At 45.5% G+C, this 22,693-nt stretch overlaps 2 protein-coding genes across 2 annotated transcripts in view; both read left to right on the top strand.

Moving 5' to 3' along the window:
- Positions 1-7,211, top strand: part of LOC108784410 (solute carrier family 2, facilitated glucose transporter member 3-like) — an 18,801-nt gene extending 11,590 nt beyond the window's left edge. Inside the window, exons 3-10 of the mRNA XM_018553211.1 lie at positions 1-5; positions 69-309; positions 858-1,020; positions 2,045-2,232; positions 3,187-3,291; positions 4,740-4,841; positions 6,313-6,516; positions 6,745-7,211. The exon at positions 1-5 is cut by the window's left edge and continues 156 nt beyond it. Coding sequence (XP_018408713.1) covers positions 1-5; positions 69-309; positions 858-1,020; positions 2,045-2,232; positions 3,187-3,291; positions 4,740-4,841; positions 6,313-6,516; positions 6,745-6,954 — 1,218 coding nt within the window. The 3' untranslated portion in view covers positions 6,955-7,211. The remainder of the gene's footprint in view (positions 6-68; positions 310-857; positions 1,021-2,044; positions 2,233-3,186; positions 3,292-4,739; positions 4,842-6,312; positions 6,517-6,744) is intronic.
- Positions 2,334-22,693, top strand: part of MGEA5 (meningioma expressed antigen 5 (hyaluronidase)) — a 54,470-nt gene continuing 34,110 nt past the window's right edge. Inside the window, exons 1-2 of the mRNA XM_018553210.1 lie at positions 2,334-2,346; positions 16,550-16,775. Of these exons, the coding sequence (XP_018408712.1) occupies positions 16,628-16,775 (148 nt within the window). The 5' untranslated portion in view covers positions 2,334-2,346; positions 16,550-16,627. The remainder of the gene's footprint in view (positions 2,347-16,549; positions 16,776-22,693) is intronic.

Raw genomic sequence — 22,693 nt, 5'->3', positions numbered from 1 at the left:
CTTTTGTTCAAGAAAATGGTTCTGAATTCCAGGCAATATAACCAATGTTCTCATCTGCCCTCTTCCAGGAGGAATGCCATGCTACTGGTCAATGTTTTTGCTCTGGTGGGAGGAGCCCTCATGGCGCTTTCTAAGATCGCCTGGTCGTTGGAGATGCTAATTATTGGGAGATTCATTATTGGAATTTTCTCCGGGTTCTGCACTGGTCTAGTGCCGATGTACATTGGGGAACTGGCGCCCACCGATTACCGAGGAGCTCTAGGGACCCTCAACCAACTGGGCATCGTGGTTGGCATATTGATAGCACAGGTGAGCACATGAAAAGAGGTGTGTGGGACACAACTGTAATGTTGTCATTTTGGGATTTGACAGGGGAGCATAAAAAACAGGATCAACAGGTATACAGATACAGAACAAATATAACAAAACATTTGTAATGGTATATTTACGTATATCTTAGTAAGGGTAGTACATTTTAGGGTTAATGAAAATTCCAGAATACGGTTCATATGTATCCTATATAGTATATAGCACCAAAAAACCAAACCACTTATTGTTGCCACATGACACATTTCCTTACTTTGGTTTGTTTCTTGTTGGTGCCTTATTCCGGTGCAGGGCTCACCTATGTGTACTGTGATTGCTAATTGAAAGCACCAACCGTCATTTCCTACTGTCACTTTATTCAACTGGCTTTCCACTGAAGCGGATGGTGCGAATGTGAAGGTCTCATAAAACTGTACGGTGCTGGGCAGGCCCACAGTCATGGTAGAGCAGGGTTCTAACTAAGCTTTTCCTATGATGAATATGTGTTATTCCCCTTTTAACTGACACCGGTTCCTTGCTGCTGTTTCCAGATTTTTGGTCTTGACGTCATCCTGGGTTCAGTGACCTTATGGCCCTTGCTGTTGGGTTTTACCGTCCTCCTGGCGATCATCCAGTGTATCATGCTGCCATTCTGTCCTGAAAGCCCCCGCTACCTGCTGATCATCAAGAAGGAAACTGACAAAGCTGAAGAAAGTGAGTACTGTGCAGTTCATAATATTACAGGGGCTAACTGTCCCGGGGGCCTATGAAGTCAGGGTTCAAAGTCTTGACTGCTGCTCCCCTTATCCCACCGAATGTATCTCAAAGTACATTCCTACCCTAGACCTTTTTTCACTCTCTTATCTACTAATTGGGCATCCACCATGAGTGCCACCTAAAGCAGCTACCTCAGTTGGTCTTTATAGGAGGCTTGGCCCTGAAGATCCAAAATGTTACACTAATTGGGCATCCACCATGAGTGCCACCTAAAGCAGCTGCCTCACTTGGCCTCATGTGAGGCTTGGCCCTTAGGACCCAAAATGTTACACTTATTTGGCATCCACCATGAGTGCCACCTAAAGCAGCTGCCTCACTTGGCCTCATGTGAGGCTTGGCCCTTAGGACCCAAAATGTTACACTTACTGGGCATCCACCATGAGTGCCACCTTAAGCAGCTGCCTCAGTTGGCCTCATGGGAGGCATGGCCCTGAGGACCCAAAATGTTACACTAATTGGGCATCCACCATGAGTGCCACCTAAAGCAGCTGCCTCAGTTGGCCTCATGGGAGGCTTGGCCCTGAGAACCCAAAATGTTTACAGCCTTTACTGTTGCATTAATAGAGGGGAAACCTTCAAATGGGGGGCAGCTGTTCCAGTGACAACTATCTAAAGGGGAAGTTCCTCTAACTTTTGTGAGATTTCCTCTCACTTCCTGTGTCAGGTCACCAACCTGGGTCTCCTGTCTGGTGGAGCTGTATAAATCTCAGGATAGTGTTGAAATTTGCAACTCCAAAATATGTATTTCAGCTGTCCATTTAGTTGTTGGCCCGGAGTTGGGTTTTAATTTCCCTGTTGTGAATGACTGTAAATGGACCATTGACTGTCTATGTGAAAGGTGTGGGCCCCTGAAAGGTCACAACTCTTGGTCCCTTGGCTATATTACCCTATTATAACTGACTTGTGTTATTTCTGAGCCCTAGTGACTCCCCATTGTGTTTTACACAATATCTGTTGTTAGTCTTACAGAAGATTCGAGCATCCCGAAATGTGGCCGGTGAAATTGCAGAAATGAAGAAGGAAGGCGAACTGATGGCGCAGGAGAAACCCGTGTCCTTTATTGAATTATTCCGCTCCGCGCAGTACCGCCAGCCCATCATTATCGCCATCGTCCTGCAACTGTCACAGCAACTGTCCGGGATCAATGCAGTGCGTAACTAACCTGGCTGTCTTTTATCTGAGTCTTTTCTCAGCTTCCTCTAGCTACCTCTTACTATGCAGGCAGGTCCAACTAATACAGAAGAGAGGGCAGAGCGAGCCAGGGTGACTGTTTAGGGCGGAATTAGGAGGACTGGTAACATTTGGGCTGGCAGACAAACACAATGAAATAGCCTTTTCATGGTAGGAACAGTTTCCTATGGGCTAAAGAAAGTGCAATACACAAATACACTCATCCTGCAAAGCTGCATGTACATACGTTCGATACAAATGGAGGCAAAAACAAACTTTCTTAGTATCTTTTCTTTCCAGGTCACATTATGGCCACTAGATGGAACTGAGGAGCATAGAAAAATAAGTATTTATTTCTACTATGCCCAGCAGGTAGATCTGAAGAGCATAGGTAAAAAGTATTTATCCTCAGCTCCATCTAGTGGCCATAATGTGGTATTTTCCTGAAATTACATTCGACCTGGAAAGAAAACATACTAATAACTAGGGATGTCCCTAGTTTAGTGATTTTAGGGCATTTTCTCAATAGGGCTAAATACAGATCTCACCAGAGTTGAATACACAACATGTCAGCAGAGCTGAACACACAACATGTCAGCAGAGCTGAAAACACAACATTTCACATGACATATCTCAGAGCTGCAAAGGAATTCAGTATAGGAAGACTTTCCTCTACCAGGCGGTCTGATCGCAAGTCTGAGCATTCAAATACTTATATATTGCTCAGCAATTGTAATTGGCTGCAGGTCCAGGTTGTGATTGATGTCTGAATGAGGGATACCTCCACTCAGGGCTGCCAGCCTTTGTAGTTTTCCCTGGAGTACATAGGAAACTTAGGGGAGGGTCGAATGCAATGTGTAGTTTGAAGGCTGCTATTTTATTGCACATCCTGCACTTTCCTATTAAATAGCAGGCATATTCTTCTCCTTGCAGATCTTCTATTACTCTACTAGTATTTTTGAGAATGCCAAAGTCCCCAATCCAATTGCTGCTACCATCGGCGCTGGTGTTGTGAACGTGGTGTTTACCGTTGTATCGGTGAGTATGGTACACATGCCACTCAGTGGCCATAAGCTGTTTGCGATGGTACAATCCTCTAATATATGTTTTCTCCGCAGGACTTCAGGACAGTAAGTCTATTACACTCAGGGCCGGATTTACTCTCTCTGCTGCCCCAAGGCCAGGTTCCCCAATGCACCCCCCTGTACGCAGGCCGCACACAAGTGATCTCGGCGACATCGCCCAAATCACTTGTACAAAACTGTACTGTACATCCCCGCTGTACATTTAGCCCTGCTTGCCCAAAGCAGGGCTAAATGTAGAAAACAACTACCAGCCCGGCACCTGGAACTGCATGACCCAGGCATCGGGAGATAGGAATTTCACACCCCTGCTGCCCCTTTACACCCTGCTGCCCCGATGTCGAGCCTTGCGGATCCGTATCTCGGATTAAAAAAAAAATCTTGTCATGTTGTTCAACCTCATTTACATTTTACAGGGGTAATATTAGTTCCTGTTTCAAAGAAATTCGGATCCGAAATTCGGAATAATTCGGAACTGCCATTCGGATTTCGGATGCTCCGAAATTCGGAATTTCAGGAAAATTCGTACGAATTTCGATTCGTAACGAAACGAATCGCACATGTCTAGCCTCGATTGGCCTTGTGGGAAATCCGGCCTTGATTACACTCTGCCTGTTGACTTTAACATCTTGGCTAGAGAAGGGAAGGGTTAAAACTCCTGTTAGGTTATTTTTCTTTAAGTCTGTTTCCCACAGTAGAGATTTTCCTTCCCATTTGTAAGACACAAGAGGAAGTGAATGGAAATTTCCCCCAAGTAAAGAAAGTTTTCACTGGAATAGGTATCTCCAGTGCAGGATTTCCCCTCACTTCCTGCTACGGTGCCAACTGTAAAATGTTGGATCTCCTATCATTTTCTGTCCCGGTGACAATGGCCATCAGGACAAATAGGAGGGTGAATCTCCCCTGTGGGGGACCCAGACACCAATAAAAACCTAGTGCGTACACTTGGTGCACTAGTCGCATCTTTCCTTTCAAATGCTTCGTATTGAACCATTATTTGGTGCATCTTCTTTTTATGGCTCCCATTTCTAAATCCGAAAATGTATACAAGATTGGTTGAACCACTAAAGAAAATTAGGACACCACACCCCTAAATAATTGAATACCAACAAAAGAGAACCTTTTAAGGTGTCACATCCGGATATACGGGTTGTAATCACATACGGAATATTCTTAATCAATTAATGAAAAACCAATAGTTAACAATTGGTTTTTCATTGATTCATTGATTAAGAATATTCTGTATGTGATTACAACCTGTTTATCCGGATGTGACACCTTAAAAGCCCCCTGGATCTTCTTTTGTTGGTAAATCAGAAAATGGTTTTACTATTTCACTTTGAATATGTGAATTCTCGCAAAAGGCATAGCCAAATAAACACTCTTGACTCCTCTTTCTTTCAGCTGTTGGTTGTAGAACGGGCTGGTCGGCGCACACTACACCTCACCGGCCTCGGTGGAATGGCCGTATTCGCTCTCTTAATGACAATTGCTCTTAAGCTTACGGTGAGAACTACTTTATATTTCTAAATTAAAAGATCTCTCCTATCCTACTTCATCTTCTTCTCCATATTCCCCGTACCATGAGGGCTTATCACACTCCCGTCTGAAGATCTCTCATATCCTACTTCATCTTCTTCTCCATATTCTCTGTACCATGAGGGCTTATCACCCTCCCATCTGAAGATCTCTCATATCCTACTTCATCTTCTTCTCCATATTCCCCGTACCATGAGGGCTTATCACACTCCCATCTGAAGATCTCTCCTATCCTACTTCATCTTCTCCATATTCCCCATACCATGAGGGCTTATCACACTCTCATCTGAAGATCTCTCCTATCCTAATGCTTCTTCTCCATATTCCCCGTACCATGAGGGCTTATCACACTCCCATCTGAAGATCTCTCCTATCCTACTGCTTTTTCTCCATATTCCCCGTACCATGAGGGATTATCACACTCCCATCTGAAGATCTCTCCTATCCTACTTCATCTTCTTCTCCATATTCCCTGTACCATGAGAGCTTATCACACTCCCATCTGAAGATCTCTCCTATCCTACTTCATCTTCTTCTCCATATTCCCCGTACCATGAGGGTTTATCACACTCCCATCTGAAGACCTAAGTACAAATTACAGTTTTTCTTTGAAAAGTTATTTTTGTCACTAGATTAATTAATTTTTTTTCCCATATGGTGTATGATGCATTACTCGGGTGTATACAAATTATCACCCCAGTTTCCGGTTATAGCCTCCCTTACCTCTAGGAAATGTATCCCAGTTCTTAATTTACTTCACCATTGATTACGGATGAGTGGTGTGATTTAGCCTAAACAATTTTTTTTAGCAAAATTACTGGTTTAACCTTTGGTAAAATGTTATCCTGAAGTTTCACCATGCCGACTGCTCAGGCCATGTTCACTTAGAAAACAAATCAATTGGCTCAAGTCATGTGGTCAACCTCTCAGCAGTGACATGATGGTCGTGTGTCTGTATTGATAAATGGTTAGGGTAAACTTTAGTGTTAGCCTTGGGGTTAGCTTTAGGACACGGGTTCCACTGTTTCTCAGTATATAACATCATGTTTCTAGGTAACAAGGGGCCATTTGTTGGCACAAGAACAGCTTCTGGATAGTTGAATGGAGCTTCCTTATGCATTAGCAGTAATTTAAATGACTTTTGCACATCATAAGCAACCTTAATTTTGCCCTCTCATTTGACACCAAGGCATTTGGGTAAAATAGCCAAATTTTGATAAAACAATCTGATTTTCCCCCAAATCGCACCATTTTTCCCAGTTTTACTCTTCCATGCTCATATTTTTGGCTCATCCCTCATATTTTGTATGGGCTTGCTTCCCTTTTTTGCCAAGCTGACCTAGGTAAAATACTATTTTTCTCTTATAGTCTGTTCACGTCTTAATACTTTCCCATTTTGCTGTGTCTAACTCTAATCACATTTTGTTGGTCTCTTTAGGAACAGTCCTTTGGGTGGAGTTATGTGTCCATTGCGGCCATCTACCTGTTTGTGGCTTTCTTTGAGATTGGCCCAGGACCTATCCCCTGGTTCATCGTGGCTGAGCTTTTCAGCCAAGGTCCGCGACCAGCAGCTATGGCCGTATCGGGCTGCTCAAACTGGACAGCCAACTTCCTTGTTGGGATGTTATTCCCCTATGCAGCGGTAAGTAGAAAGGGATTATATACTACTTGGCTTGAGGGGAAGTGTAATAATCATTTTAGTCAGCCATATTTGCTAAGGTAATGCATTTTTCTTGAGATGCAGATGTTGGCATCTCCACTTCATGTCCTTTACTGTAGATCAGTTGTCACAGCTCATACTGGTGTACACTATGTTACTCTTTTTCTTTTTTTGCTCTAATCTACTAACTGTCTTTCTCTTTTCAAAAAGGATGGATGTGGTCCCTACGTCTTCCTCATCTTCGTGATACTTCTGATTTTGTTCTTCATCTACACGTTCTTCAAAGTTCCTGAGACACGTGGCCGGACTTTCGAGGACATTGCCAGGGATTTCCAAAAGTCTAAGGGCCTGGATAATGGCAGCCGGCGTAACAGTGTAGAATTAACTGGAGTGAAAGTGCCACCAGGACAAATGGAGTAGACTCAAAGTGATGGACCTGCACCAAAACTATACTGTACATAATAATGAGGACCTTACCCTGGAGACAGCCTGGGCTTTAGAGATGAGCAGCAAGAGGACACAAAGCTGGTTTCTTGATCCATAAATTATTGTGCTCATCTACCTAATTATGAAGCAACTCTCTGATGTAGTGAGATAAATGGATTATGATCAGTTGGAATGAATTGAAAGCATGGTGGACCAAAACCCTGAGAACCGTTGAAAACAGTCATATGTGTTGAAACATTTTGGAACTATGGAAAACACAAACCAAGCTCTTCGAAGAACCTCTCTTGTACCTGACAGAAATGTCTGATTTACTTGACATCCCTAGACTGTGTAACAAAGTAGATGAGGCTTTGACAGCAGGCAAAGTTAGGGGTGTAATCAGGTCAGTCAACGGGTCAGGGCAAGGCTAGAATGCTGGTTTCTTAAGTAGCCTACAAAAATGAATCATTGAGGTCAATGTACTACATTTCCAATCAGGAATCCTTCATCAAGCTAAGAGAGGTATTCTACTTTAAATCCATTAGAGGGCCACTTCTTCAGACAATACGGCTTAATAACATGCTCAACTTATTGCTGCAGAGGAAATGTGGGTCAAAAGATTGTCCATACCAGTGATATGTTAGTCTTGTTAGCAGTAGTACATCCAGGGCCGGATTTCCTACAAGGCCAACCAAGGCCCGGCCTTGGGGCAGCAGGGAGTAGAGGGGCAGCAGGGGTGTGGAATTCCTATCTCCCGATGCCCGGGACATGCAGTTCCGGGTGCCAGGCGGGTAGTTGTTTTCTACATTTAGCCCTGCTTTGGGCAAGCAGCTAAATGTACAGCGGTGAAGCCGCCGCTTGTTCTGTACAAATGAGCCTGGCGATGTTGCCGAGACCACTTGTATGCGGCCTGCAGGTCTGCCATTGTCCGTAGGGGGGTTGGCGGGTAGGGGGGTGTTGAATTCATTACCATCAGCACTACAGCCAGGTACTTATAATTTTCAAGAGAAGTCAGGATTGTCAGTCTCTGCGTTTGTCTCAGCATGGCTTTCTGTTAAACAGATTATTATGACCACCCCATCAGTACTTCGTTGGGCCACGAGATGACTTCGTTGGGCCGCCTCGTGACTCCACGAGATGTTGAAAGGTGATGCAAGGAATCTGACACTGCGCTGTTGCCCTTGTGTTGTCTTGTACCAGTCTTGCCACTCTCCGTTCTGTCCTAACATTGACTAGTCGCTGACGGCCACAATTCGTACTTTCAGACCCAGATTTTCAGCTGATGGGGGGGTTGGCGGGTAGGGGGGCGCATTGAGGAACCTGGCCTTTTGGCAGCAGAAAGAGTAAATCCGGTCCTGAGTACATAAGTATTGAATTAACTATTGCAGTCTAAAGCAGGACCACTTCCACCACTGCACATGAGAAGTTTGCACGACTTCCTGTTTTATGGGTTTAGAGAGTAAGGCAACACGAAGGCCAATGATGGAATGCAAGGTGAAGTAACTCACTCCCTGACCAGCAGAATTCATCTGTCACTGATTTGATTACTACAAGCAGAAAACTAGTTCCTGTAAGCCATTTCACCTTGCCAATCATCATTAGTTCTTCTCTTGAATAACTCTGTTGGCGTTGTAAGGATTTACAGAAAACCCCTTTAAGATTGAACAGAAATTGTGCATAACTGTATCATGAGTGAATGCGCACTTAAGTCAAAGGGCAACCAGCCCATTGCAACCAATCAGCACACATCTTTCATTATTTGGAGTACTTAAAAAAAAATTGTAGTTTTGAGTAACTTCACATCATTGGTGTTTTTATAAATATTATTTAATAGGCCTATATATACAGTATGTCTATGAGCGAGTGCAGGAAAGTTGAGGATAATTAGGATTTGTAATAATAAAAAAGGAATATATATATATTATATATTTATTACAGGTGTAGTGTTAAAATATATTTTTCTATTTTTTACATTTTAATAGATCACTAAAGATCCACTTGTTACTTGGTCTTAATCTATGAATTGGCCCCGTATATCTTGTCCTTTGTTACCCCTTTAAGATTGAACAGAAATTGTGCATAACTGTATCATGAGTGAATGCGCACTTAAGTCAAAGGGCAACCAGCCCATTGCAACCAATCAGCACACATCTTTCATTATTTGGAGTACTTAAAAAAAAATTGTAGTTTTGAGTAACTTCACATCATTGGTGTTTTTATAAATATTATTTAATAGGCCTATATATACAGTATGTCTATGAGCGAGTGCAGGAAAGTTGAGGATAATTAGGATTTGTAATAATAAAAAAGGAATATATATATATTATATATTTATAACATGTGTAGTGTTAAAATATATTTTTCTATTTTTTACATTTTAATAGATCACTAAAGATCCACTTGTTACTTGGTCTTAATCTATGAATTGGCCCCGTATATCTTGTCCTTTGTGTTGTAGAACTTAGATGTAATTATTATAAAGAGTACCTGTCTCTATTGTTATTTAATTCACTTGTTACCTAACACCTTTGCAATACTGAGGCCGTATGCTGAGGAAGGGTATCTATTCATATAGAGGGAATTTCTTTGTACCAGTGCCCCTGTTTTGGCTGCACTATAGGTGCCTATGGATGGATTTTTTTTCTAGCATGCTGGAAGAGGAGAGGTCAGTCCATACGTCCTTCAAAGTAAACAGTTAATACTGACCCCTGTCCCCCGATAACCATGGTCTTCTGGAGCTCTGCTGCCTCAGAAAGCCTTAGCATCTGACACTTCTGGGAGTGTCGGAATGCCTGGTCCCCCTCTGCATGCTCTGGTTCCATCTGCCACCACTAACATGACTACAGAATAAAGTAGTGACGTCGGGGGGCCAATTTAAGAAACCACCGCACACTGAGGGGGACCAGGCAAGTATCAGTGGCAAGGGCACCAGGGGGACAAGTATTAACCCTTTACTGTGCAGAGAGGACTTTCTTTTATGATTGTAACAAATCATTTTGGGGTACCAATGAACTATAGATAACTTACCTCCAGTATGGGGATTGGGAGATGCTCTCATGTCTGTCGAGCACCTACTCTTGTTGCTGGCAGATGCTTATTGGCAGGGAAAGTGGGGTATGATCTAATGTCTATGGAGCACCTACAGGTGTTGCTGGCAGATGCTTATTGGCAGGGAAAGTGGGGTATGATCTAATATCTATAGAGCACCTACAGTTGCTGCTGGCAGATTCTTAATTGCAGGAAATATGGGAGATGATCTAATGTCTATGGAGCACCTACAGTTGTTGCTGCCAGATGCGTAATGGCAGGAAAAGTGGGGGATGATAGGGTTGCCACCTTTTCTTCAAGCGAAACCCGAACACTATAGCATCACACGGACATATTCTTTTGGGAGAATGGCTTAGTCATATGTAATGGGCACCACCCATTAATATGTAAATAACACAGCTGAGACTATTTTCAGGGGGGGGGGGGGGGGAGTAGCCCCTATCTTAATTTTGGTTGCCCCTGTCTGCCTGACATCTTGTGTCCGGGTTCCTGGTGCCATGAAACCCGGACACAGCATTCAAAACCCGAACTGTTTGGGTGAAACATGGACAGGCGGCAACCCTAGGGGATGACCTAATGTCTATGGAGCAACTACAGGTGTTGCTGGCAGATGCCTAATGGCAGGAAAAGTGGGGGATGATCTAATGTCTATGGAGCACCTACAGTTGTTGCTGGCAGATGCTTAATGGCAGTAAAAGTGGGGGATGATCTAATGTCTATGGAGCACCTACAGTTGTTGCTGGCAGATGCTTATTGGGAGGAAACGTTCTTGGCCTGGTTTAAACCCCTTGTGCAATTGCTTTTTGGGCCTATGGTACATTGGTTGGAGGTATCTGCCTCCATAGAGGTTTACAGTGTGACCATTCATGTTCAGCCATGCACAAGCCATTGAGCAGTTGATTGAGCCTTCAGGTGTGATTGCCCTCTTGTGGCTATGGACTATGCATGACGGTCTAACCCAACTCCAGTGACAGTAAACCCCATGGCATATACAGGGAATGGAAGCAACATAAATATTTGCTTGTCTAAGGACAGATGTAATTCAACCACATTATTAGCCATTTTAGGTTATAACTCTCATTGCCTCTTTATATCATGCATGCTATAATTGGGGGCTTACTGGTCCCTTAAACAAGCCATCCATGGGCTGAGACTATTTCATGATAAAAATGTTTTAGTGAAATGATGGAAGTCCTCTTGTCTTATATGGTCTTGGATGGTGATGGGAGACCTGGAGCTCCTCATATGGGCTCATTCACATCAGATGGTTTGTCATGCATGTCATTATTATATCATGTGCATGAAAAAGTTTGAGAAAATCCATGTAATCCTCCTATAAGGTCCATCCATGCAATGAAAACAATCCATGCATGCTGAATTATGGTCAGCTGACTTGCATTCTTCCTTTCAAATCTCTGGGATGGGGCTCTTCAGAAACACAGTGTAACATAGAGCAGCTCTATGTAAGGCAGTGCGTGGTAGTGTTTGGGGTTTTCAAGTGTACATAGAAGACATAAGCCCTTAGGTCAGCGGTTCTCAACCTGTGGGTCGCGACCACGTTGGGGGTCGAATGACGATTTGCTGGGGGTCGCCTGGGAGTCTCCCACTATTATATAGCGGCTCTCGACCTTCCGGGAGAGAAACACTTTCTCCTGGAAAGGTTTACTCTGTTCAACCGAGCAGAGTAAACCTTTCCCTGCGATTTTTTTTTTTTTACATCGGGACCCACCGTCAGTCAGAAAAAAAAAACACCATAGGAATGCATAGCTAGATTCCTATTGGCTATTTCACATTGCAATAGCCATTAGCAAACTAGCTATTGCACCCGCCCAATGCTGCTGCCAATCAGCAGAGGGGGTCCTGAAGTTCTCCATCAGGTCCTCTTCTAGTGATTGGCAGCAGCCGTGGGGGTGTAATAGCTAGTTTACTATTGGCTATTGCAATGTGAAATAGCCAATAGGAATCTAGCTATGCATTCCTACGGTGGTTTTTTTTTTCTTCATTTTGACGGCGTACGCCAGTGGTTCTCAACCTGTGGGTTGCTGTGTGATTTCTGCTGTGCTGGGTGAGAGTCCTCCTCAGCCCTCTCCTAGCGCAGCAGTGTCAGTTCTCCCGTCACGCCTCCAGATGTCGCTGCAGCAGCCGCGTCATCCCTAAATTTTACCGTTGGGGGTCACCACAACTTGGCAAATAGAAAGGTTGAGAACCACTCCCTTAGGGCCCATTGTGTTGCAGCAACTTGCTGTGCCATGTGTTGCACCCAAGCACCATCTAAATCTAGGGCCTCTTTTCCCCTACACATGCCCATGTGTTGCACCCCAACAACACCAGGCATCCCAATGCACCCACACCACAAGGAACAGAACAAGAGATGCGGTGCACTGTGTCTTAAAAAAATGGTACATGTCCATTGGTATGGTATGTTTAAATGAATGGGCTGTCATAACACAACAGCACAACACAGCACTAAGATGCAAATGGGCCCGTACTGACTTTTCAGCAGCTGTTGGAAGAGACCGCATACAATGAAGAAAGAATATACATGTGGGGTGAATATGGGCTCATCCGAGGGTCTGAGCACTCGTTCCTGTACTAGAAGATCCCTCTATGTATGTAAATCCTACTTTATCGGTACGACAGGTTGTGCCATAGCAGTCGCTCCCTTATTTCAGAGCCAAAAATGACACAATGCGGTTTCAGGAGCTTGGAATCAAACACAATTATCTCCTTGGAGCATTAGCTGTACTTTAATTATCTGTCATGGATGAAAGGAACGTCCAGTACACAAGGTCCTACGTGTCATAGACTAGAATGACAATTTATGGTATACCGGTACAAAGAACATTGTTCTGGGCAGTAACCGTCAGCAATCACTTTCCATGTTCATTAGTGTATGTCAGGTTATTACAAGCTGCATTCCTATTGGTCGCTGTTGGCTACTTTGCATGTTGGGTTTCTCCTTATTAATGGGCTCTGGAGCTGAGTTCTGCATAACAAACGTTCTACAAGACATTCTCATCCTGATCACAGATATGTCAAGTCATCATTATTACCAGGCCTTAAAGTGTGTGCAAAGGCCAAACTTTATTTCAATTTTGGAAGGTCTGGGGAGGGGTTAGACCCTCGGTCAAGATGTTTATTGTCACCTGTGCCACCCCTCTATTTGTCCTGGTGACACTAAAACAGAAATTCCCAAATTTTAGGCTTTAACTTGAGTGAGAGTCATTTATTGGGATAGAATTGTCACCATTTTTTCAGATTTTTTTTTTTTAATAGAAAATAATAGACATTTCGACACAAAACACTTTTTTAAGTCTTTGGTGCGGGACACCTTTTGCTGCAATATGTGCTGGATAACCCTGTGGGGGCCGATGGGTTGGTGACTACAGCACAAGGCACTTTGTTGAGACTGTTTGGAGTACACTTAGGGTTAAAGGAGAACCCCAGGAATTTAAAAAACTTACCCTTGCACGGGGGCTATCCCTGTACTGGAAGGGTTAAATGCGTGTTTTGGTCTAGGGGGCTTAAAGGAGAATTATGAGGTGAGTGATTTTCACTCAGCCTCATAATCTGAGCCGACCTGTGACAATGAAACTGTCACAGGTCGGCTCAGTAGATCGGGAGGTGAGCGAACACATACCGTCACTCGCTCACTTCTCGATCTATCCGTGCAGAGAGCCGTACTCCGAGGGGAGGGTCTGGATTCCCCCCTCCGATCCTCCAGCGCTGACTGGCGGAACGGACGGGGGAGGGTACAGCTGGCTCTGCCTCTAGATAGGCAGAGCCAGCTGTCTCTCACGCAGCTGGGCGGATCCAGACAGCATTGTCGGGATTCGCTCCGGCTGCGGCGTCTCAGTATACCGCGAGTCGTAGCTCGCGGTATACTGAGCTTTGGGTGACGGGAAGACGCTAGTCTGTGTCCTCCCGTTACCCTAAGACCCCGTTCACATTGAGTGTTTTATCGTGCGGTAATTCCCGCGATATCGCGGCAATTTACCGCGCGATATCGCTCTCCAATGCTTCTCAATGGGGCAAAGGGTCCTACTGTCGCGAGTCGTGTGTCGTTACAGCAGGACCCTTTTTGGAGCGGATTTAGCCGCGATTCAAGCTTGCTCAATGCAAGCATTTGCGCGATATTGCGCAAAATGCAAATGCGATTTGCGAACCGCTCAATGTGAACGGGGCCTAAGGAGAACTATGGAGAAAAGCCCTGACCCCATAATTCTCCTTTATATAAAGCAGACATACTCACCTGATCCTCAGTCACGCCGGGCTGCTAGACCCAGCACCTCCCCTGTGCACCGGTGGTCTAGACCACTTTTCTCCCCTGAGCACCGGTGGTCTAAGGACCTATGACATCATCACGTTCTATGTCCATTGACTTGCATGGAGCATAGGGGGAGATAGGTCAGTGCCAGTCACGGCGGTACCGAGGATCAGGTGAGTGTATCTGCTTTATTTGAGCTCCCTAGACAAAATGAGCCCTTAACACTTGCAGCGCAGGGGTTGCCCCACTGCATGGGTAAGTTTTCTTTTTAATTATCCAATGGGGATACCTGTCCAAGAAAGAACTGTTTAAAATAGGAATTCTGCTTGCTTTGGGGACATTTCTTCTTATTTCCTGTTGCATCTCCAGGACAGGAAGCGAAGGGAGAACTCAGCAGCAGAACCTGACGGGGGTTTAACCCTGCCTCACATTATCCAAAACTAAAATATAAAGTTTGGGCTTTGCATTCACTTGGACATATCAAGAAACATTTTCACAGAATTATAATCTACAGCACATAGTATGATGTACACCAGACGCCGGATATTGGAATAAAGTCTGTCAGTTTTATTTCTATTTTATTATAATTAAACACGCAAATACTGATCCCAGACTGCTCCTTTTATATAACTATATTATATATAACTATAGTCCTTGTGGGTCACACTGTTACAAAGGTGCAATGGACACAGGTTACCCATAGAGATATACAAGGAGAGGTGTGCCCCATTCAGGTGGGGAGATAGCAAAGAATGCTAAAGAAGTGTCCTAGGGGGCAGAACTGTACATTGCATGCTAAAGAATAATGTTAATGGAATGACAGGGGGCAGTATGTACAGGAGAGGAGTGTGGAGGGTATGACAGGGGGCAGTATGTACAGGAGAGGAGTGTGGAGGGTATGACAGGGGGCAGTATGTACAGGAGAGGAGTGTGGAGGGTATGACAGGGGGCAGTATGTACAGGAGAGGAGTGTGTGAAGTGTAAAGGAGATAATGGGGGAAAAAAGGGGAGGAGAGAAATCTGCCAAAAATGACAATTCTTAATATACAGTATTTTTGTCTGGTCACAAAGTACTGTCATGTAATACCACATTATGGCCACTAGATGGAGCCGAGGAGCACGGGATAACAGTATATCCTCGTCTCCATCTAGTGGCCATAATATGGTATTACATAACTAAACATTGTAACTGGAAAATAAATAAATATTTAGAACAATTATTTTTGGCATTATTCACCCAAAATGAACGTTCGCAGATATGCACAGGGCAAAGGGCCCTGTGTATTTTTTTTAAATAGACCCTTATGGGGAGCACCTCTCGGCTCGGTCATTTACCTTTATAGCAATTGTATCAAAGAACACATCCCTGGCATCCCTTTAGACCTGCCTGCAAATGGTCAACCAATCAGAGGATTGCATAGGAAAAGTCTGCAGCACCGGTAAATACAGGGAAAAGCGGGCACATCTAAAGGGACCAACAGGAGACACCAAACTTCAAGCAGGTTATAAACAGGGACTGTGACATTGAGTACAGGAACAGTGGATGTGGCACTGGGGGACACGGGGCAGCAAAATGGGACAGTTATCACTATTGGACTCGAGTCAGTGGGGAAGTAGAGCGATATTCGGGGTGATGCACTGAATAAAAGTGACGGATTATCCGAAGGCAGTGGTGGCGAACCTTGGCACTCCAGCTGTTTTGGAACTACAAGTCCCATGAGGCATTGCAAGGCACTGACAGCCACTGACATAACTCCCAGAGGCAGATGCATGTTGGGATTTGTAGTTTTGGCACGGCTGGAGTGCCAAGGTTCGCCACCACTGTCCTAAGGGATCGGATGCCAAGGGGGTAAAGGGCGCATGGCACATACACATATGCTGGGCAATGACTGCTGGGAGGTGACACATATGTTGGTGACAGTCCCCTGAGGGGTAAGTGCACATGTGCTAGGTCTCGGCAGCTGGGGGATCATCCACATAGGCAGAAGAATGTTTGGGGTGGTGCCGTCCGTTCAATGATGTCAATTGGGATTTGTTTCCACATTGGGAGATTCCATTTTATTATTGAAGATCTCATTCAGCCGGAACAATGAACACAGAACCATTGCTTCCACAGACCCTGGGAGAGCAGCCGCTGTGATAGAACATGGACGTCCTCCGAGCTACACCCCTCAATGTGTCCTCAGAGCAAGAACACCACATTCCATGCCGCCAGCAACAATCCTTAGCCGCCAGCAATCCTTAGCAGAGTGTCCGCCGCTGTGAGGGAGGAAGAAGAAAGGGGGAGCTGTGCGAGATCTGTGAGGTGACCGGTTCCAGCCGGATCCCGCGCCTGCGCACTGCGCTCACACCATGGTGCAGAAGGATGGACCGAGCGGGGCCGCCGAGCAAGACAAGCAGGCCGGAGCCAGCCCCCCTCTGAATGCGGAGCTGCCCCCCAACACCGGAGAGGAGCCGGAGATCCCCCGGGCCAGGCGCTTCCTGTGCGGGGTGGTGGAGGGTCAGTGTCGCCTCCCCCCTATTGTATAATGTCCTCCCCTCCCCCACCATCTATTATTATAAAATAATATCCCCCACCTATCATCATCATTTATTATATATCTCCATTACCCATATATAATATATACTGTCTTCTGGAGAGGAAGTGGAACCCCCCTCCCTACCCCCCAGACACTTCCTGTGTGGGGTGGTGACGGGTCCCGTTACCATTATCCTTCTGTTATATCTATTATAGTGATGAAACTGCAAATCCCATCATGCATCTGCCTCCGGGAGTCACGCCCGTGGCTGTCAGTGCCTTGCAATGCCTGATGGGACTTGTAGTTCCGCAACAGTTGCAGGGCTGGAGTTTGCCCACCCCTGGCCCAGGCGGGACACAGGCAATTCAGAGACCACTGGTCTTGGGCCTAGACTGTAGCTGGCCCTTTAAGAAGTGTGTTACTCCCCCGCAGGTGTTTAAGCACGTCTCCTGTGAGGCCCCCGAACGCCCCGCAGGGGACCCGCACAAGACCTCTTAAAGGGCCGGTTACCATCTAGGCCTAAGACCGGTGGTCTCTGGATTGCCTGTGCCCCGTACTGAATCTGATTTTGACTGGAAAGTCCGGAATCCTCTGATTCTCACTACCTGTAGAGAAGGGCCAGGGGGGATGTGGATATATATTAATACATTTAAAGGAGATGTAAAGTCCCAGCATATCCTCTCCTGTTATAACATCAGCATTGTAATAGGAATCGCATAAAGGTTTCTGGGGCGGGAGGGGGGCGTGCACTATTTTTTTGCAATCGCACCACCCCGCCCCAGAATGTGGGAGGCTCGCTTTATGCCATCCAGTGCGTTCCAGGCACGAGCCGCGCTGGAACACACTGGATATGGTGTGAACCGCCCCTTAGGGAAGAGGAAGATAAGTGCTGGCGTGTGGAGGTGACTGACGGCGTTCTTTGGCTGGAGTGCATTGAAAAGCAGAAGAAGTTTGTTTAGTTCGGCCTTGGAACGCCTTCAGTTGTCAGTAAACAATGTATAAAGGACCCCACCAGAGACCTGTATGCGTACTATTCATTCACAAGGTATGAACCCAATTTTCAGCAATCGCTGTGTGCAATCATGCACGATCACGCGTGTCTTGGGATCGCCAATATCTGAACCTAGCACTATTCATTCACAAGGTATGAAACCAATCTTCAGCTGAGCTCATCCAGTGTGATAACCTGACGTCCTAAAATAAAGTGACACTAAACTCAGGAGCGAAATCTTACAAATCCATTATGGTGTGAACCGCCCCTTAGGGAAGAGGAAGATAAGTGCTGGCGTGTGGAGGTGACTGACGGCGTTCTTTGGCTGGAGTGCATTGAAAAGCAGAAGAAGTTTGTTTAGTTCGGCCTTGGAACGCCTTCAGTTGTCAGTAAACAATGTATAAAGGACCCCACCAGAGACCTGTATGCGTACTATTCATTCACAAGGTATGAACCCAATTTTCAGCAATCGCTGTGTGCAATCATGCACGATCACGCGTGTCTTGGGATCGCCAATATCTGAACCTAGCACTATTCATTCACAAGGTATGAAACCAATCTTCAGCTGAGCTCATCCAGTGTGATAACCTGACGTCCTAAAATAAAGTGACACTAAGGCCCCGTTCACATTGAGTGATTTATCGTGCGGTAATTCCCGCGGTATCGCGGCAATTTACCGCGCGATATCGCTCTCCAATGCTTCTCAATGGGGCAAAGGGTCCTGCTGTCGCGGGTCGTGCGTCGCTACAGCAGGACCCTTTTTGGAGCGGATTTAGCCGCGATTCAAGCTTGCTCAATGCAAGCATTTGCGCGATATCGCGCAAACAAACGCGCAATTTGAGAACCGCTCAATGTGAACGGGGCCTCAACTCACGAGCGAAATCTTACCAATCCATTCAAGTACCTCAACTATGAACAACAATGTATCTTATTTGTGTATCACTTGGCTGTAGATCCTCCAATCATCTCTGAATTGGTGCTGACACTGTCCTTCCTTCTGGAGGGGGCTACTTTTCTTCCCCATGGTCCCTGTGTGTGTTGTAAAGTAGTCACCGCTCCAAGCTCACTCCCGGGATGGACTACAATCTCAATACAAATACGTAAACTAAACATGAGATTGTAGTCCATCCCGGGAGTGAGCTTGGAGCGGTGACTACTTTACAACACACACAGGGACCATGGGGAAGAAAAGTAGCCCCCCTCCAGAAGGAAGGACAGTGTCAGCACCAATTCAGAGATGATTGGAGGATCTACAGCCGAGTGACACACAAATAAGATACTTTGTTGTTCATAGTTGAGGTACTTGAATGGATTTGTAAGATTTCGCTCCTGAGTTTAGTGTCACTTTATTTTAGGACGTCAGGTTATCACACTGGATGAGCTCAGCTGAAGATTGGTTTCATACCTTGTGAATGAATAGTGCTAGGTTCAGATATTGGCGATCCCAAGACACGCGTGATCGTGCATGATTGCACACAGCGATTGCCACGCATCCCCATTGATTTCAAAGGGAGTTATATTCGCATGGCAATCACTGAAAAAAAGTACAAGTAGCTAATTTTGCAACACGCACCGCGTGGTCTTTTGAACCGCAATTGCACAGGCGGTATTGTGGCCGGAAGCCGCGTGATCTGTCTGGCGCGACTGGGGTGACAGTAGAAAAAATTGGCACCGCCAGTGCGATCGGCAGTGGTGTGCTATTCCATGGCCACACGGTTTCATGCACGATTGCCACGTGGTCACGGATCGCCCTAAGGAGGAACTTCACCCTTATCTTCAAAATAACAACAAAGGCACCTTTTATAAATGTTTAGTAATGACGATCTACACACACATACTTCTAGATAATTGCCACTTTGTATTCTTTGCATATCTTTATATTTCTTTTCCTCCCCAGTCTTCTGACAGTGGCCATGTTTACTAAGGACAGATTACCAGCTCTCCTATTACTTCCTGGAACTCTGGCACATGTGACTAGACATGTGACCATGCACATCATCTCAGGGGAGGAAAATGCCTTTCCCTTAGATCTCCTGAGATTTCCCAGCAATGCTCTGGTGATGTAACCTTCCCAGGATGCAATGCTTGGGCACATTATATCATGTGTGCCATAGTGGACCAGGAAGTAGATAAACTTTATTTGTAAGTAAATGAATAACATGTTTGTTTATCTAATGTGAGAGCAGAGCTGTACGCTGATGTGAGTTTTAGTCAAAGGGTGTAAAGGGCCGGTTCACACCCAAAGAGTGCTTTCCAGCTCATTCGGCCTCTGGAAGGCAACCAGGCCGGCTCCCTGCGTTCAGGAGGGGGGGTGGCTGTGCATTGAAGTCAATGGCACCGCAGCCATGCCCCCCTGCCCGCACCCGAACGCTTGGCACATTAGTGCCTGCGTTCTGGTCCAGTGCAAAAATGTTGCATGGACTATTTTTGCAGATAGCACTGGACTGGAACGCAGGCATTAATGTGCCACGCATTTGAGTCCCTCTCCCACCCCTCAACGCACGGAGCCTGCTGGGGTGCGTTGCAGAGGCCAAACGCTCTGGAACGCAGTCTTTGTGGTGTGAACCGGCCCTAAGTGTTTGCCATTTGCATTGGTTGGTTCATTGACTGATTGTGACCTGAGGGATTGATCTGAAACGGATTCACATTCACATGCAGTGTTTTTTTTTCTCCTGATCAGTTCATTATAAAATGTTTGGTCGTCCCCTTTTGGGCTGAGGATTTTTCTTTCTTTCGTCCAGACGTACTGTGGATGGATTTGTATGTTTCTTATAGGCGTGGTTATAGAATGTAAACGGATTTCTTGGGCCCATCTGAATCTGGCAGCCGCTCCTCCTCATTCCTCTTGAGTTGGTGCAGATGTTGTAGCGAACTGAAATAACCTTTTATATGGTTTGTTTTGTCTGCGTGAAGATTTACAGGTCTGTTCACAAAAGGGTGAAGAGTTTGGAGAAGGCCGGAGAAGTAACCAATTAGGCCAAAATAGCTGATTATGAAAAATTCTCCAATTCGGCTCACTTTCCAGTTCAGTGATGTTGTCCTAGATTGCTCACTTCTCCGGCCTCCTCCAAACTCTTCATCCTTTTGTGAATAACCCTGTAGGTGTTTACACTGACATGGTGGCCAACCCCCCCCAATGACTGACTGAAATCTGATAGAAGGCGCTTACATGTGTCAAATGTTTTGTTTGTTCCCAGTCATGTTCAGCATGTTTCATTATAATAATTCTCGGTTAATTTTGCCTTTTGAAGGTCTTTGTTTAGGCACTTCCTGCCCGCAGTTCCAGTGCATTCCAGACTAGACAAAATGAGACCTGCAGTATTTTTTTGGTCTGGTCTGGACTGTGTTGGGGTGAACAGAGGCCAGAAATAGCATAGGGATGCATTAGGATGCATTTTGGGTCCGGAAACAATCTGGTCAAGAATGGAGATGATCTGAATGTGGTGTGAATAGGCCCTAGGGGAACAGCACTCTGTCCCTGTCTCTGAAATGTGTTCCTGCGTTGTCACCCAGTCACATAAGCTACGATGAAGGTGACAATTTAAATACTAAGGTCTGAGGCTATGTTCACACGATGTCCGGAGTAGATCTGCAAACAGTGCAGTGCATTTGTGCCGCGTTCTGGTGCGGGTTTTTTTTAGCTTAAATGGACTTTTAGGTACAGTCCAATGCGTTTGCATGCATTTTTTGATGCATTCCAGACCAGAGAAAATGAGAGAAGCAGTATTTTTTTTTTTTTGGTCTAGACCGGAACGGACTGCGCTGGTGTGAACATAGCCCAGAAATACCATTGGGATGCCTTTTTTGTTCCGGGAACAAACTGTTCTGGTCTGGACATGGCGTGAACAATCCCTGAATCTGAGCTGCTCCGTACCCGAAGGTGACATGGGGTCACCCGCCCAATTAGCTCCGGGCAGGGGAATTCCCCGCCCCGCGGCTACACATAAACAAAGGGGCATGATGCATGTGATGACACATGGCCATATAAGGTCAATGACATCACTGCATCCCGCCCCTTCCCTGCCTGCAGTGGCATGTAAGAAAACAACTGATTTGAGGAGCAGAAGAAGAAGTTTCCTTCCGTGCTCATGCATGTGTATGGCATTTTATCTTCATGGGAAGACTAGGGTGTGAATTGTGACATTAGCCCAGGAAGTGCTGACATGTCATTCCCAGCGCTGTCTACATCTCCCCGGTATGTGGAGTCCACATTCACAGATCGCAGGATCAGCAGCTTTGGTAGTCACCCTTCTGGGCTCCTGGCCATTCTACGCAGCCATGTTTCTCTGTTTTTATTGGCAAGATTAGATTGCAGGAGCAGCAAGCAGACAGATGATATTGTGAAAGGACCATATTTCAGAAATATAAATATTAAGTATGGTGCAGCAATGATTGAGATCCTCATTCAAAGCCAATTGCCGCGTCCTGGATTGTGTTCATTGAATGTGAGCTCAACAAATAGTTTTATGTATTTGTGGTGGATTGCCCTGATTTATACATCTACTGCTGAATATCAGCTGGTCATTTTCTTACATTGCCATGTTTAATATGAGTCTACGAGGTCTTCATCTGTACTTGGCAAGTCTGGGCCTCTTGTTGTCCTTGTGGAAGGCTGAAATCACCTCACTCTTGGCTATGGTATCACTTTTGGTCTATGTCCCAGTGTTGGTGCTCTTGTAGTATTGTGAGCTGATAATGTCTTGTGTTTTCTGGCTAGGCACAAGGAGGGGTTAGGTCTGGGGTGGGCTGTGCTTTCACTACAAATCCCAGCATCCCTTTGGGAATCATGCATGTAAGGAAGTCTTGCAGTGCCTCGTGGGGCTTGTAGTTCCACAACAGCTGGAGTTGCCTACCCCTGGGTTAGATGTGGATGGGTTAGGGAAGCCATGAGGGGGGGTTAGGGGGAGG

This window comes from Nanorana parkeri, unplaced genomic scaffold (genome assembly GCF_000935625.1).
Source record: "Nanorana parkeri isolate BGI_ZX_2015 unplaced genomic scaffold, ASM93562v1 scaffold113, whole genome shotgun sequence".
In the NCBI taxonomy this organism is placed as follows: Eukaryota; Metazoa; Chordata; class Amphibia; order Anura; family Dicroglossidae; genus Nanorana; species Nanorana parkeri.
This window is presented reverse-complemented; position numbering and strand designations above follow the sequence as displayed.